Consider the following 16,148-nt stretch of genomic DNA (forward strand, 5'->3'; position numbering starts at 1 on the left):
GTTCCAGGGTGTAAAAGAAGCATGGTAGCTTAATGCTAATGAGGAACTCTTGTATACTTTGTCAGTGATTGATTTCTGAAGGAAACATAAGAAGGAGTGGAGAAGCTGTTAATTTCAACTGCAAGTGCCTATCTTTATTTCCTTGATTGTGGGTATGAGAAGAGAAGCAGTGGCACTTGGCAGGCTCCCTGACTATGTCTGTTAACAGCCGGCCACGGCTGCAGGCTCACAGTCTAACACAATTCCTAGTCTCAGCCTAACAGTGTCTTGAAGTGCTCCTCCAACTACTGTCTAACATATCATTAAACAATCCTGCGCAGGCTGAGTGTGCATCCTATCTGAAAAGTGTGCTAAGTGCCACCTAGCAAACAGAACAGGTAGCACAGGTCAAGGTGTAGTGTATGTCAATTACCTGCTTTAAGTTCAGTCATTCTTCTTGCTGCCACCCTCCGTATCTCACAATTTAAGTCTCTACTGTTAGGCTTTTCAGCTTTCTTTTTGAAAGTTCAGTAACCTTATTTTTTTCCGCTGCAGAATCAGATCTTCTGTTGGAGGAATATGCAATTAATCAGTCCATAGAAGACTCTGGAAAATTAGTTGCCTTGAGACGAAGACGACGCACTTTACACCGGAGTCTGGCAGAATCACTTCCCAAACGCTCTTCCCAGCACTCCCCTGGTGACATGGGAGTAGAGTCACAGGGCAGCATAATAGGTAGGTATTTTTATATCAAGTGTTTTTCATAAGGTGTTTATGAAAGCTTAACTCTTAAAATAGTGCAAGAGTAGCACTTGCACGTGTGTTATGCTCATTGTCTTTGTCTAATTTCTGTGATAGCAAATGTTTTAGTGTGTTCAAGCTTACGTAAATAGATTTCAAGTATGCGTAGTCACTTTTAGGATGAGTATCTTATGAAATCGAGCCTTAATCTTGCCTTCTGTTTTTTAAATGAACAAATAAAGCTCAAAATACTGTGCTGTACCTGCATAAGACTGAAAATGAGATGGGATCAGAAAGAATTTAACCTGACTGTGTTAAGTTGCAGAAAACTTGCTCTGTTCCTTCAAATGACTGCACACCCAGGTTGTGAGTTGATTAAACTTTGTCACTCACCTCTTTGCCCTGTCATCTTGGGTTTGTTGTTTCGTTTTATTTTTATTTTAAAGAGTCCATGTCCCATCTGTTTCTGTAACTTCTGAGTCAGTGAAGCATTTCTTGCAGTCCCCATGCCCCAGGGCATGATGGGATTGGCCATTAGCATATACAATATTAGCTACACCTATGGAGTTGAGGAGTATCTACGCACTGATGCGTACCAGAGAATGGTGGATTTCATGACTCTAGCTGACTTGTAAAAACTGAAATAGGAGAGATTGCCCTTTCTTAAACGGGAGGAGAACAATGAATACAGCACTGGGAGAGCATTTGGATCAACAGCATGTATAATGGGCTCTTTACCTATCTAAGATTACTTAATTTTGCTACTGCTGCTCCACCTTTTCAGGCTAGTTACGCGTTATTCTCCTGGCCACGTTAGTCATTCTGACAACCGATGTATACGCTACAGCTGTCATGTATGCATGACATGCTTCTCCAGGGCAGGAAATGCAGAAGTAAAACCCTTTTAGAAGATAAGGGAAACTATATTCAAGATTGGTCTGCCCAGAATGGTAGGTGACTGCTGCTTAGCTTGGACATGGTATGCACGCTTCTTCTCTCTCGCTACTGTCTGGTCCTTGTTGTCTGTTGACTAGCAGATGTTCTTTCAAAAGTCTGTTGTCAAGTCAGTGTATAAAACAAGCTGGTAAGGATGGGACAAATTAAAGAACTGGATTTGACATCAGTTGTCAGACTAATGTGGCCAGGAGAACATGCAGAAGAAAGCTACTTTGTCCGTCTCTGCTAGTGTTACTAGCAGCCTGTGTGTTGAAGCAGTGTTAGTAAAATGGGTGGACCGTAGCCTTCTTAGGTTCCTAGGGTTTAATGTAAACATGATACAGTGCTGTGTTCTCTGCAACATACTGGGGTAGTGGGAGAATCTTCCTCCTTATGGAAGAGCCTGACTGTCCAGCTGACTTGTCCAACATGACTGCAGAAACTCCTTTGTGAATGTTGGAGATGTTCTTTTGGACCCACGTTATCTGTTATTTTTCTTTTCTATCAGAAGCTGTTGAGCTATTCTGTGTAAAATGCAGGGCACTGACGTGTGTCTTCAGTGTTCTTCGATACTTTTTAACCTCCTTCTCTTCCATGCCCTATAGGAAGGAAAAGAGATGCTGTAAGTAGGACCACCACCATCATTGTAGTAATGAGTGTCTTGTAAGTACTCTCTTGCATTAAATCGTAACTTGACTCAGACTCATCTTGATCTTTATTTGCCTGTACCTCACCTGTATGTAAACATTGCATGTAGCACATTGGATCCTAACCTAATTTGAATGTGTGTGTGTATACATATATATATATATAGGATCACTCGAGTATAGGAAGGGAATGGATTGACTTAGGAAGTGACACACAGAATGAAAATGCTGGCTTGCCAAACCTAGTCTACCTTGCAGGTTTATGTATACTTGGTCCTACTAAAAAATTCTAGAATTTACTCATTCTAGTTTTGGAAGCTCCAAGAAGAGACACTGTTGTAAATCTTACAGGTTGTAAGGCTAATTGCTAAGAAATGTTTGGATAGATCTTTATTTTTCAGTATAGCTCTGTCTCACACCCTTTTCTCCCAGAATTCTCTTTTCTTATTAGCTGTTTGTAGCCCAGATCTTGTTTCTGTAGCATTGCAGCTGAAATTGTTATAGGACTTGATTTTTGTTCTTTTCTCTTTACAGTTTGCTGCTCTTGGTCTTGCTGAATATAACACTGTTTCTCAAACTGTCAAAGATAGAGCATGCAGCTCAGTCACTCTATCATGTTCAGCTTCAGGAAGAAAGCTCTTTGAAGTAAGTTGAATTCACAATTTCCTCTGATCTAAATAAACAGATATTGAACAATGAAACTTTGGTAAGTTTTCAGAAGCTGCTGGGTCTTGCTGCTCTTTGGTGGTCTATGTACATATCCAATAACATGTCTGACTGCATCTTGCAGTACTAAATTTCTCCTTTGACAAGCTGTTTTTTGGGGGAGTGTTAGCCTTAGCTTGCATTTGTGACTCATCTTCTGTGAATATCATAGTGCTGATCACAGAACTGAAGTGTTCACTTCATCCTGTGCAAACCATGATGATCTCAAATGTAATGTTAACGATGAATTTAGCTTCTTATCCTCTTTCTGAGAGCCCCCTGCTAAATGCCCCATCGCCCTCAGACTTCCATGTTAGATGCCTCTTGTATTTGGACACATGGAGGAAGCTCAAATGTTGCTTCCTCTCTTGACTGTGGTATTGGCAAATAAGTTAAAAAACATAACCTGATCTTTAGTAGGGAAGCAGTGTGGTGACTTCCCATAGTGATCACCTCGGAACTGATTAGAGTAACTTTCTTCATAAGAGATATCTTGCCCTTTGAAGTTCGAGGACTTATGTTGTAGACGTAATGCTTTTGTTCTTGGTGGCTGTTGTCTACAAAGGTTCAAGGCAGTATCTTTAAGGCAGCAGGGATTAAAATTCAACTACAGTCAGCTTTTCCTGTGGCTTTTGGAAAAGGATGATTTTAGCAGTGGCAAAGCAATGATGGTAAAGTGCAGTTGCTCTTAGAAAAGCACGAAGATACTTGTTTCGTGTTTCTGATGTAATCTCATTCTCTTTCAGCATATCTCCAGAAATGGTATCAAAAGAAGAGATCCCACAATATGATAAGGAACAGGTTAAACATGTGAAGGGAGTTTTAAGAGACTCAATTGAAATGCTTGAGCAGGTAGGTCTGCCAGTCTTTCCTGTGATACTCTTTCTCAACTCTTAAGATTTTTTTTTTTTTTTTTTTTTTTTTTTTTTACCCTTCTGCCATCATAGCTTTGGTTTGTTTTCATCTCATGCTAACTAAAGTTTCCATGACTCCTTTATTGGTTTTGCTTTAGGCTTGATTTTGGTACAAAGACAATGCTCTTGTTTCTGATGGATTTTTTTTTTTTCAGTTTTTGTTTGGTGGTTTGGTTTTTTTTTTTAAATATTCATGTCAATTTTCTTAAACCTTCAAGTACTCTTGATGAGTTGTCAATGCAGTTTGAATCATGACAAAGCAAGCACTGGAGTAATTCAAAACATTCTCTTTGAAGAAGACCCCAAACAATGTTAAATATTTGCCCACTTCATTGTGAGGTTTCTTCATTCAAGTTTATCCTGGCTTTTGCTCCCCAGTACTCTTGTAGATATTGGTGAGAGGTTCATTTAGCTGTGGTGTCACTGGGCCACCTAATAGTCAGGGAAAAATAAATTCTATAGATCATGTATTTCTTAGAGGTTCCATAGCTATGGAGTTAACCTTTCTTTGTCCCAATCATTTACACTTCCAAGCTCTTGCATACTACAAACACTATATAAAAACGGAGGTAGCTGACTGCTGTTGTGTCCCTCTGATCCTGAAGTCAAGGACTCATAAACCCCTGAAATTTCAACTCAGTAAGTGAAGGACAGTAAAATCATACTTTTTTTTTTTTTCACTTCACTTATGAATTGTTCTGATTTTAAGTTCATTTATTAAATCTTAAAACATGACTGAAGACATTATTAAGACTAGGAAAGCTGTGGGGGAGTTCACATGTACCTCTATCCATCACCAGTTTGCTCTGTGCTCTCCCACGCACTAAAGGAGGGTAGAAAAAGAAGCCTTTTTTGATACTCCTTGTTCAGAGGTGTCTCTGCACACAAAATTGCTATTCATCTATTAACCATTGTGAATCACAGCTTGAAAAAGCTGAGTGCTGGAAATTTCACTGTTGAAATGAATATCCTGGTTTCCATACCCTTCTTGGTTTCTCTGCTTACTACCAAAACCCTCCCAATTCTGAAGTGTTAAACTGCCTTTGGAACAAATAGGTAGTAGTTGAATTCACACTTTTTTTTTTAATATACTGTTTTATCCCAAGTAAAACTTTTGTCTGGAAATAAAAGCAGTGCTTGCTACTTTTATTTTCTGAGGGTTGTCAGTAATTAAGCACATTTTATGCACAAAAATGCACTGGGAGGTCAAGGTATTAAAAGAAAACTTATACTTTGCTGCTGTGTTCCTTAGAGTATTTGCTATGAACACTAACTGTGACTAAAAATGACTAGAGTGGCTTATCTTCCACACTAGCGTCTGGCAGGGTGGTAAGACTTTATTCTACTCAACTGTTAGTAATTATAAACTGTATAGAGTATAGCTCTTGGGAGAACACAGTAAGGCAACTGTTTATAGAAAGAGGGAGGGAGGGAATTGCATGAGAACTTTAAAAGAAGAGGAGGGAGACATTTTCTTCACTCATGCGAGAGACTAATTTAAATAACTGGGGGGCTGTATGATGGTTGTATCTTCACAGCTAAAGACCTCCCTTTCCATGCTCCAAAGAAGCTTTGACCACTTGAACAGGACACAGAACAGCAAAACTGAGAGTTAATACAGACATCAGCTTTCCATTCAAGATGTCAGAAGAAAAGACGTGTGTGTGAGGACTTGCGGGTGGGGATTTTAACTGATACCTTCGGACTCTTTACTCTTTGGCTTTAAAAGCTGCACAGAATAAAGGTTTCTGGAAGAAGGAGGGTTCTGCATTCCCATAGTCTGGTGATCTGTCTCTCCTGCCAGCCATGATCCTGGGGAGTCTGGCTCATGAACAGTGCAAAGCTCTCCAGTCCTGTGGTGTGTCAGCAAGGGCAGTTCTACAGCTGGTTAACGGATCTGCAAATTCCAGAGGAGGAGAGAGCACCCATTTTTAGCTGGGCTTGTCTTTAATGAAATCATGGCTTTCTAGGGCAGCTTAAAACATGACCATCAGTGAAGAGTCTTTAGGAGAAAGACCAGGTACTTGTTTCACAGCCACAGGATCTTTATATCCTCTTTTTTGTTGTTTGTTTGTGTTTGGTTTTTGGGTTTTTTTTTTAAGCTACAGGGACCTTGTAAAACAAGTCGACGTCTTTAAGGATGAATATTCTTAAAATTAACTAAATGGGAAAATGCTTGATACCCCTTTGCTAAATCTCTTGCAAGCTCTGAGCTTTGGCAGCCTGCCTTCTGCCATATGTTCCTAGCTCTCACAGAGAGCTTTCAGCCCTCCGTATTTTCCCTCCACCGAGGGCTGCTCTTCAGTTCCTTCGCGTGGTGTGTGCCCACTGATGACGAATCATAGAATCGCTAGATGGGAAAGACCTTTGAGATCAAGACCAACTGTACCTGTCCTCTACTAAGTCGTATCCCTAAGCACCTCATCTACCTGTTTTTTAAACACTTCCAGGCATGGCGACTCCACCACCTCCCTGGGCAGTGTGTGCCAGTGCCTGAAAACACTTACACTGAAGACGTTTTTCATAATGTCTAATCTGAACCTCCCCAGGTGCAGCCTGAGGCCATTCCCTTGTCTTATCACCTGTCATTTGGGCGAAGAGACCAACGCCCAGCTCTCTCCCTCCTCCTTTCAGGCAGTTGTAGGCAGGGATAAGTCGAACACCTTTGCTTCTGCTTTCAAGCTTTACCCGAGTAAGAGGAAAATAGGAGTTGAAAGCAAAGGAAGCAGACGTGATCCCTTGGGGTTCGGAGGGCTGCTGGCGTGGGGCTGGCTCTGCCTCACAGCGGCGCCACCAGCCAGGGCAGGGTGTGGGGCACGTGTGCTCGAGTCCCGCAACGCTGAGAGAGCAGGATTGCCGCCTCGCCCCCCCCACCCCAGGCAGCCTCGATGCTGTGTGCCCCCGCCACGCGCGCCACCTGTTGCGCTGCCCCTTTAAGGCAGGTGCTGTCGCGCGGCGGCCCCGCCCCCCGCGGGCGCTCATTGGGTCGCTCCGCCGTCAGGTGGATGGGTCGGGGGTCCCTCACTCTCCCCCTTCCCCCCCCCCCCCGCACACCTCCGCGCGGGCGGCCAATGGCAGCCGGGCTCTGCCGAAAGGGGGCGTGGCCGCTGTGGAGGAGGTGGCGGGCGCGAGGCACCTGCGGGGAGGGGACGGAGAGGGAGGGAGTGTCCGTGTGCTGTGGCGGCGCCGCCGCCGGGCGAGCCCCGGCCATGGAGGAGCAGCCCCTGTGCTGCTGCGAGTACGTGGACAGGAGCGGGCAGAGGAACCACCTGGCGGCGTGCTGCTGCGACTGCCCCGACCTGGACGAGGGCTGCGAGAGGTAGCGCCGCCGCCCAGCCGCGGGCTGAGGGTCCCGCTGCCAGAGACAGGAGGGAGAGGAGAGGGGAGGCGGGGAGAGGGAAGGGAAAAAGGGGGAGAGGGAAAGAGGAAGGAATGGGGGGAGGCAGGGAGAAAGGGAGAGAGGGAAAGGGAAGGAGGGAGGGAAAGGAAAAGAGGAAAGGGAAGCAGGGAGAGAAGGGCAAGAGGAGGCGGACGGTGAAGGGAGGGAAGGGGGAGGCAGGGAGCGGGGAAGAGAAGACAGAAGGGAGAGAGGAAAGAGGGAGGCAGGGAGAGGGAAAGCAAAGAAGGGGGAGAGGGAAGGCAGGCAGAGGGAGAAGGAGAGGAAAAGGGGAGGTAGGGAGAGAGAAAGGAAGAGACAGAAAGGGAAGCGAAGAGGGAGGGAAAGGAAAAAAGGAAAGGGAGGCAAGGAGAGAGAAGGGAAAAAGGAGGCAGAGGGTGAAGGGAGGGAAGGAGGAGGCAGGGAGAAAGGAAAGGGGGGGAGGGAAGGAGGAGAAGGGGAGAGGGAGAAGGGAGGAAGGAAAGGGGGAGGCAGGGAGAGAGAAAGGGGAAGCAGAGGGAAGGGAAAGGGGAGGCAGGGAAAGAAGGGAGAGAGAAAGGGGAAGCAGAGGGAAGGGAAAGGGGAGGCAGGGAAAGAAGGGAGAGAAGAAAGGGGAGGCAGGAAGAGAAAGGGAAAGGAGGCAGGGAGAGCAAAAGGAAAGGAGAGGAAAGAGGGAGGCAGGGAGAGAGGGAAGGGAAAGAGGAGGTAGAGAAGGGTGAAAAGGGAGGCAGGGAGGGAGGGAAGGGAAAAGAAAAGGGAGAGGGAATGATGAGGCAGAGAGGGAAGAGAAGGTAGGGATAGAAAAGGGAAAGAAGAAAAGGGAGGGAGGGAGAGGGAAGCATGGAGAGAGAAGGGGAGGCAGGGGAAGAGGAAGAGAGGGAAGGGGGAGGTAGGGAGGAAGGGGAAAGAAGGAAGGGGAAGCAGGGAGAGAGGAAATGGAGGGAGGAAATGATGAGAGGAAAGGGAGAGATGGAAGGGGAGAGAGGATAAGGGTGGTGCAGGAGAGGAAAAGAGGTAGGTAGGGAAGGGGAGAGGAAAGAGGGTGGGAAGGTGAAGCAGGAAGAGGGGAAAGAGGAGGGAGAAGGAGAATGGGAAGAGGGAAAGGGGAGGCGGAGGGAGAGGGAGAAGGGGAATGGCAAGAGGGAAGGGAAGGCAAGGAGATAGGAAAAGGGAGGGATAGAGGGGAGGCAGTGGGAGAAAGGGAATGAGGGAGAGGGAAGGAGGAGGTCAAGGAGGAGAGAGAGGAGAGAAGGGGAGAGGGAAGGGAGGACAGGGAGAAAAGAGGCAGGAGGAGGAAGGTCTCGGTGGGCTGGGCCCTCAGGGCAGGCTGCAGGGAGCTGGACTAGGCAGGAAAAGCCCGTCTGCCCCAGCCGGGGTCTGTGCTTCTCTCACCTAACAGGTGGCTGACATGCAGATCCTTGCCTCCAGGAGCTCTGGAAAGAATCGCCGACACTGTGGCGGACCGGGTGCGCATCCCTTGGTTTGCAGGAGCTGTGAAGGTCAATGTGAGCCTTGTGCCACCTCTGGTTCTGCTGCCCGTCCTCCTGCACATCGCAGCTCTGCATTTCCTGCTGGGGCTCGTCATCCTGACATCCCTGCCCGTGGTGGTGCTGTGGTATTACTACCTCACCCACAGGAGGAAGGAGCGCACTCTCTTCTTCTTGAGCCTAGGGCTCTTCTCCTTGGGCTACATGTACTATGTGTTCCTCCAGGAGGTGGTTCCCCGAGGCCACGTGGGGTATTCCCAAGTGGTCGCTCTCACCTGCGGGTTAATTCTTATGCTTGCAGCCCTGACTCGAGCCAAGAGAGACCCTGGCTACCTTCCCATCCCAGCAAGCAACGAGAAGTCCTTGCAGCAGGATTTGCCCAACAAGAGTGTTAGAGGGAGCTCCAATGGGCTCCATGGTGTCACCATATCAGGAGCTGCCAGTGGTCGTGCTTTAAATGGGGAGGTGAAAAGTTATTGTAGGATGTCAGCTGAGAAGCTGGAAGGTGTGAAAAGGGACTGGTGCGCTAAATGCCAGCTGGTCAAACCAGCCCGAGCAGGGCATTGCCGGCTTTGTGGCAGATGTGTAAGGAGGCTGGACCATCACTGTGTCTGGTAGGTTTTGCACTGGTGAGGCTACATATGTTCTGTCTTTCTCTTTTTTTTTTTCCTTTCTTTTTGTTTTTTCCTTTTTTTTTTTTTCTTTCCAAATAGGGTTGCTTTTTTTATGTGCAAGACCTGATACTGTTCTCTAGAAACAGTATCCCACTTACAATGCACAAAATCATTTGTTGTTAAGTGGGGTGACCTAATAGCTGATAACTCCTACAGTGTACTTCAGAATTGCCTTTGGTTGTCTACTATTTTTCATCTGGGGTTGGTTGATTTCTTGGGTTTTGTTTTTTTTCTTTCTAAACTTGGTTGGTGGAGCACTAACAATCCTGCAGGTGATGCTCTCCTGGGGCAGAGGAACCCTGAGCTGCTTGTGTGCATGCAGTATCAGAGCCAAAGAGCAGTAGGGTAGAGATGTGTCTCAGCAAAGGACATTACACTTGCTGAAAGTAGGAGACAAATGATCCAGCACTGTTACCCTACTGGCCTATTGGCTTGTGCCTGCTTGTGCCCATAACCTTTCTATTAAAAACTGTAAAGCTTTTTTGAATGTTTTTTCAACGTTCTTAGCCTGTGTTGTATAAAAGCACCTTAGAAATTAAGGTGTCTGATAGCTGGGGGGAGGGAGGAAGCAAAGGGAGACAGCCTTTTTTTTTTTTTTTTTTTCCTCTTTTAAGCAAAGTATTTCTTCTTTCCTTTTGGAGGATTAACAGCTGTGTAGGGGAGCAGAACCACCAAGCATTCATCCTTGCACTCTCCTTCTTCATGGTCACTGCTGTGTATGGGATTACATTGACCCTGCACACCATCTGTAGGGGCCGAACTCCTTTTGTGGCACTGTTCTACTGCCCTGGGGCCTATTCTGACTACAGGTGAGATTATCTATGTGGGAGAGAGCTGGGGTGGGAGCTCAGTCCTGACCAGGCAGATCAGCTCCTTACTGTTCCTCATTCTCTGCTCCAGGCCAGTCCTGTTGGCTCTCAAACCTTACCAAAAAGTGCTGCCTAAACTGTGGCTTTTGCCAAAGTGGGGTGCCTGAGATATGGAGAGAGCTCACACTTTATTTTGAAAAAGTTGTTGGAGGAGCTGGGATTTGAAGTCTGTCTTTATTTTGTCCTATATAGATACACCCTTAAATATGTTTGCCCCCAGATGCAGGTGACAGTCTGGCAGTCTGGAATCCACCTCATATTTTTCCCTCTCGTTTTTCACTGTTTATCTAGTGACTGTCTGTCTGAGTTATCTGCTCAGAACAGACAGTATTAATATGCCTTGTCTGGTGGAGAGTGGTGAGAAGCATTGGACGTGAGTTCAGGAACAGGTGCTACCACTGATGTACTGAGTACACTAGCACATGTGACTGCCTTCTTCTGCACTCCATTTCATGATCTATTGAGTGTGAGAATCACTGTGTCCTTAAGTAAGAACTGAGTACCTCTACAACAGTAAAAGTGAAGAGCTAGGTAGCAGGATAGCACTGTGCAAGAGTAGCTCTGGTAATGCCAACAGCTCTCATTAAGTAAGCCCTGAAGCTTTAATTTTGAGAAAAGCCTTTAAGGATTATCTGATGAAAGCAGCAAAGTGAGATCACTGTGGCAGATGTAGACAGGGATTTGAAAGGATAGTGATTACCAGAGAAAGTCACTCTAAAGCAGCTGCTCCAAAACTAAATGGCTTCCTTCCCATCTTTTTCCATGCTGCCAGCTCTGCTCTGTCTTTCACCTGTGTGTGGTACTGTGCCATTGTAACAGCTGGCATGGGATACATCCTCCTTATCCAGCTGTTGAACATCAGCTACAACGTGACCGAGAGGGAAGCTCGGCTGGCTCTGCGAGACAACACTGGGCGCAGGCTTCTGGGTGGGTTAGTGATAGACACTGGCCAGTATAACAGGGGTTTCCTATGCAACTGGGGACATTTTGTGAGCCTAGGGTCTTCTCCTCCACAGCGCTCTGCGGAAGACATCGTGTGACACTCCTCTTTCTGCAGATGACATTGACTGACTTTGTTTAGCAGGGGAACGGCCCCTTCCACTAGGACTCTCTCCTCCTACACCCTTCCTTCGTCGTCGGTGTATGGGCTGCCTGTCCTGTCACTGACAACATTAGAGGCTTTCCTAGGCAGAATGGTTCTTCGTGTGCTGTCAGCCAGCAATAGGATGCAAAAAGCTGTAAGCCATATGCACAAACCTGGAGAGAAAGAGCCTGCTACCTTTTTTCACCGTGGGAAGCCTGGTGCAACTCAGCTCAGCTGGAAGAAGAGCTTGAGTTTCCATTAGATGTGAAGCCTGGCATCAAAAGGAACCTGCTGCTGGACTTCAGAGCGTCTGCTGGTTCCTGCAAAGGTTAAGGAATTCCTGGCTTGTACCTGTGTGCAACATTTCAGAGATGTCTGGAGAGTGAACTTTTAAAACAGGTGGACCGCTGTAGAAGCCGCGGTGCTTTGGCTAAAAGAGACTAAGGCAGTCACGGAGCAGCTCCCTCCTCTGGTGCATTTTTTTTCCTCTGTCTTCTGTTCCATCCAGCTGTATACATGCTTTGTATTAAGTGCCTTCGTGAGCAATGTTCCTGTAGGGCTTTGTAAGATCTCTTCACCTCTTGACCCCTCAAGTTTTTATTCCATCCTCATCTGTCCAACTGGGTGAGAAGGCACTCATCTTCAATCTCATCATCGTTCCTTCTGCAAGCTGTGTCTGTGTTGGTTTGAAGGCTTGGCTTATCTTCCTCAGAGTGTTTGATTATGGATTGTGATATGAGACAGCAGGTAAACATATCAAGTAAGGAGATGCTTTGAAGCAACATGTTAACAGTGGACTCTGAAGGGAAAACAAGAGTGCTGCCTGGTGTTATGGTAGCTTTATGGACGATACTTTTCTCCTTAACCTTGTGGGTAAAGGAGTCTATGGGAGAGTAGACGATTCTGCTAACGGCATTTTTGCTAGGTAGTGTCTTGGTTGGTTGTGTTGCTAATAACAGTGATCTTTTGTCCTCTCAGCCCAGTCACTGTGGAGCTGCCTGATTGTAGATCTGTTTTCTTAAGTCAGGAGGAACATTTCAGTCTCTGTGTATGCAGGGAGAGGATGTGTTGGAGCTGTCTGTTTTTTGGGTAGATGATCTGCACTGACAGTTGAATGGCTGTGTTAAATGTGCTCTGCAAGAATGTCACTTGTTCCTCATCAGCCTGCAACTGTATTTTTGCCCAGATTTGAGCTTCAACTGAAATCACAAGGTTTGGGTGATGACTGTTTGTGGGTGGCATTTTCTTGTTGCTTTTTGTTTTAAACAAGCTATTTGTGTATGTTGTTGGCCCTGCAGTAATATGAAAGGTCTGGGTGGAAAAGCCCAAGACCATGGCACAGGAGTTATGGGTTGAGGCTAAGATCCAGGAGCAGAGGGAAGGGCCTTGTCCTAGTTACTGTTGTTTTTACATGTGCTTGCAGCATGCACAGATCATACCTCCCCCTGAGTTCGCAGCCCACAACTGAGGGATGTTTGAGAGATGGAAATTCACTGTGTGTTGCTGTCCTTTATCTCTGAAGAATGAATGGATGGTGCGTGGTGTCAAGAGGTAGCAGGGTTAGGGGTTGTCCCTTGAGATTCCAGCCATATTTGTGTGTATTTCTGATTACGTGTCCCAGTTTAAAATGAAGACCATGTCCCTCTTTGCACTGTTTGGTTTCCTTAAGTGGCACTTTCTATAACCAGCAGATAATTGAGCAGCTGCACTTGGAAAGTGGCTGTGCCGAAAGAATTACTGACTTACTGAGTGTCCCCTATTTCCTCTTACCCCTTTTCATCCAGTGAACAATGCTTTTTAAGGAAGTAAAGGAGACACCTCTCTTGCTTCCTGCTTCTAACTGAAACGCACTAAGAGGTTTCTGATGACTTCCTTGGCCCTAATGTGAAGAAAAAGGCACCCAGCTGCACTGTGCTAACCATTCCCCTATGACCTTCTGACTGTTTGGAGCTTGGACCCTCACCCTAGGAGATTAAATTCACACAATGACCTTGCCTCCTTGACTTGTCTGTAAATGTTTCTGTGGCACGTATGCATTTTGTGGTGCCTGCTGAAATGCACTGGAGCTTGGCAACCCTGGAGACAAGGACACTGTGGGCTAGCAGGTGATCTTCTCAGATCTCATCCTGCTGGGTTTGGGAAGGTTAGGTAAAAGGGCTTGCAGTGGAAATAGGCAGCCTCTCAGTCCCTGTGAGTTACGTACACAGAAATCAATCACATGCCCATGAGCTGAATGAGCCCTGGGAATATTTGCAGGTTTGAGATAAGTGATTTGTCAGAGTCCTGCTACTCCTGGCTGAGAGAAAACAGAGCAGATCACAGATCGTTTCCCTGGCAGTATTCCCTTTCTCCCACAGGCAGAGACTAGTTACTACTTCGCAGCTGATCTGTCAGCATAGCTCTGTCCCTTTTCTCCTGGTGAACTCTTAGCGTAGGAGATTTCATTTGAACTTCTTACACTCACGTGTTTTCAATGGTGTTCTCCTGGGCAGCAGGGACTTCGGAGTGCACATTAGGAACAAAGGACCTTGGAGTAAAACAAGCATTCCATGCCTTGGACAAGCCCATTGTAATATAAGGAGGGTAAAGTGCTAAATTAAATTTTATTTCTGCACTCACTCCAGAGGGAACTGGAACCATTCAAGACACTAAAATGGTTGCACGGCTGGGTTTTTTTAGGAGGAGAATGCAGTGCTGACTCCCCAGTGAACCAGAAGTTCACATGGCTGTAACCTGCATAGCAGCAGTAACTTTTTCTTTAAGGACATGGCTTTTGTTTACCATCCAGGCTTCTTCCTGAGAGGATTTACCTTGTGAATACCACAGGAGATGGGAAGCATAAAGAAACAGGATATCTAAAAGGGTGGAAGAGTTGCGAGCTTCAGATATGTGCTTTGCAGCTCTCCTTTTAATAGCCATGAGGATTAGGAAGAAACTCTTGAAGGGTAATGCTCCCTTTTGCACTTATAGCAAGGTCAGACTGTTGTGAGCTCTTCTGCACTAAAGGACAATTTCTTTTCTCAGTATTTTTTTTTTTTTTGCTCACCTTGTTGTTTGCCACAGTGGTAGAAAAATGTTCAAACCTAGGCATACAGTTAGTCCTCGAGCTTACTGTGTTAGTAGCTGCCTAGATCCATGTTGCCAGGGTGTTGGAGCAGTGGGAGCGCATTTGACAGGTGACTTGTGAACTGTGCGTGTATCCTTGAGGCAAGGACCAGTGTTTTACCTGTAAAACTGTATACACATGCCTGTCAGTGCAGGAAACAGTGTCCTGCTGGCCCTTGAAAAGTGCTCTCTGTGTGAAAAGAGAGGGGACAGAGCTCGTCAGAAGTAGAGAAGGATTTTGGTAATAGCTAGCATTGATGTTTCTCTGCCCAGACCTGGAAATAGTTTATCCTGCTTTAACCATGACCTTTTAAAAGGCATTTGCCAATTCATAAATAGTGTGGGCTTCTACAGACTAGGGCAGCTCTGAAGAGGCCAGGGTTCTGATATTGCTGCTATTCTAGTGTTAAACCCTCTAGATCCAAATGCCAGCACCCTACTGTTTGGTGACTATACTAAGAACTGTGCACCATTAGATGCACCCTGTAAATGGTGGCTTGGCACGTTTTTTAACTGTCATCTTACATCGTGCTTTTCTGTCAGCAAATCACAAGTCCCTGCATTGACTGTTTCTCCATTAAACTTGTTCTAAAATGACAAAAGTCACTGGTGAGCCTGTATTGGTGCTGCTTGTGACTTCTAATCACATTTCTGCCTTCATGCTACGATGGTGCTTTTTTTTTCTTCTAAGTAGGTTGCTTTCAAGTGTCTTAATGAAACCATTTGCTGTAAAATTCCTTCTGAAGATAAAATGGATACTGCCTCACTGCCTAATGTCTTAATAATGTGCTTGTTTTTTTTTCCTTCTGTATGAATGCATATCGCTTCATTAGGGCAGGAAGCGTATGTCATTATGGATGTGTTTTCCTGTATTGCTTTCAGTGAAGATCTCTACAGTTTCCTAGGACTTTCTTCCACTATCAGTATGTGTGTAAAGCAAAAATCTCTTGTGGACAAGTGAGATTATTTCTGAAATGTCAGAATTCAGCCTTCCAATATCTTGTCTTTATGGAACTCCCCTAATTGTATTGTGAGTAATGATGGACTCTGGAAGAACTGTCTGCCTTGGAGAGTGTGGGGCGTTTTGCATTTTTTTCATACCAAGCTTTAGGGAAAAACTTTGTGAAACATATTTGTGAGCTTTGTTGAAAGGACTTGTGTGTGTGTGTGTGTGTGTGTTTGTGTGTTTGTGTCCATTTTGCATTGTATTCAATGTTTCCAAATGGATGCAATTATGAATCAAATAAATTATTAGAAATGATCTGTGTAGAGGCCTCTTGATTTATGCCAACAAACTCAGCCAGGTTGAATGAATAAAAGCTGCCATCATCTGATGGCTGTTTAGCTGTGAGCTAGACTTGGGAATAGGAAGCAACAGGCTAAGGAGGAGGTGGGAAACAAGTGTTCTTACAGTTCTGCAAAAGCTTTTTTTTTGGTTTGTTGGTGTTGGGATGAAATAGAGACCTGGTGGCAGTTCTCATCTCCCTGGGAACTAGGGATATTTTCCCACACTGGGGATTTGAACTGGGATCTTGCATCCCATAAGCAATCCACTATCAGTATCTGATCAGGTTCTGAAACTTTTTATCCAGTGTCCTGCTTTCACTCCTACACCTGCCCACACTATACAT

The 16,148-nt window shown here is 45.6% G+C and overlaps 2 protein-coding genes across 9 annotated transcripts in view; both read left to right on the top strand.

Moving 5' to 3' along the window:
• Positions 1-5,900, top strand: part of GRAMD1C (GRAM domain containing 1C) — a 58,481-nt gene extending 52,581 nt beyond the window's left edge. For 3 of the 6 annotated variants that reach the window (XM_054088836.1, XM_054088846.1, XM_054088871.1), the window contains 5 exons: positions 535-714; positions 2,262-2,319; positions 2,838-2,948; positions 3,755-3,860; positions 5,461-5,899. In XM_054088836.1, the coding sequence (XP_053944811.1) occupies positions 535-714; positions 2,262-2,319; positions 2,838-2,948; positions 3,755-3,860; positions 5,461-5,538 (533 nt within the window). In that variant the 3' untranslated portion in view covers positions 5,539-5,899. Of the gene's footprint in view, positions 1-534; positions 715-2,261; positions 2,320-2,837; positions 2,949-3,754; positions 3,861-5,460 lie in introns of all 6 variants that reach the window. The other 3 variants (XM_054088856.1, XM_054088880.1, XM_009556973.2) reach the window with 2 other exon arrangements.
• A 1,178-nt stretch (positions 5,901-7,078) lies between these two features.
• ZDHHC23 (zinc finger DHHC-type palmitoyltransferase 23) lies at positions 7,079-15,727 on the top strand. Of its 3 annotated transcripts, none has more exons than XM_054056543.1 (4): positions 7,079-7,241; positions 8,698-9,399; positions 10,074-10,268; positions 11,101-15,727. In XM_054056543.1, the coding sequence occupies exons 1-4, from the start codon at positions 7,132-7,134 to the stop codon at positions 11,366-11,368; spliced, it is 1,275 nt and encodes a 424-aa protein (XP_053912518.1). In that variant the 5' UTR covers positions 7,079-7,131; the 3' UTR covers positions 11,369-15,727. The 3 variants fall into 3 exon arrangements, with proteins under 3 accessions (XP_053912518.1, XP_053912520.1, XP_053912519.1); XM_054056545.1 differs by having other exon boundaries at positions 11,345-15,727; XM_054056544.1 differs by having other exon boundaries at positions 10,101-10,268.
• Positions 15,728-16,148: the final 421 nt, after the last annotated feature.

The sequence above is a fragment of the Cuculus canorus genome, chromosome 1 (genome assembly GCF_017976375.1).
Source record: "Cuculus canorus isolate bCucCan1 chromosome 1, bCucCan1.pri, whole genome shotgun sequence".
NCBI lineage: Eukaryota > Metazoa > Chordata > Aves > Cuculiformes > Cuculidae > Cuculus > Cuculus canorus.

Coding starts and splice junctions, on each gene's coding strand:
- ZDHHC23 (XM_054056543.1), top strand. CDS start 7,132: ATGGAGGAGCAGCCCCTGTGCTGCTGCGAGTACGTGGACAGGAGCGGG. Junction 7,242..8,697: donor CTGGACGAGGGCTGCGAGAG/GTAGCGCCGCCG, acceptor CTCACCTAACAG/GTGGCTGACATGCAGATCCT. Junction 9,400..10,073: donor CTGGACCATCACTGTGTCTG/GTAGGTTTTGCA, acceptor TCCTCTTTTAAG/CAAAGTATTTCTTCTTTCCT.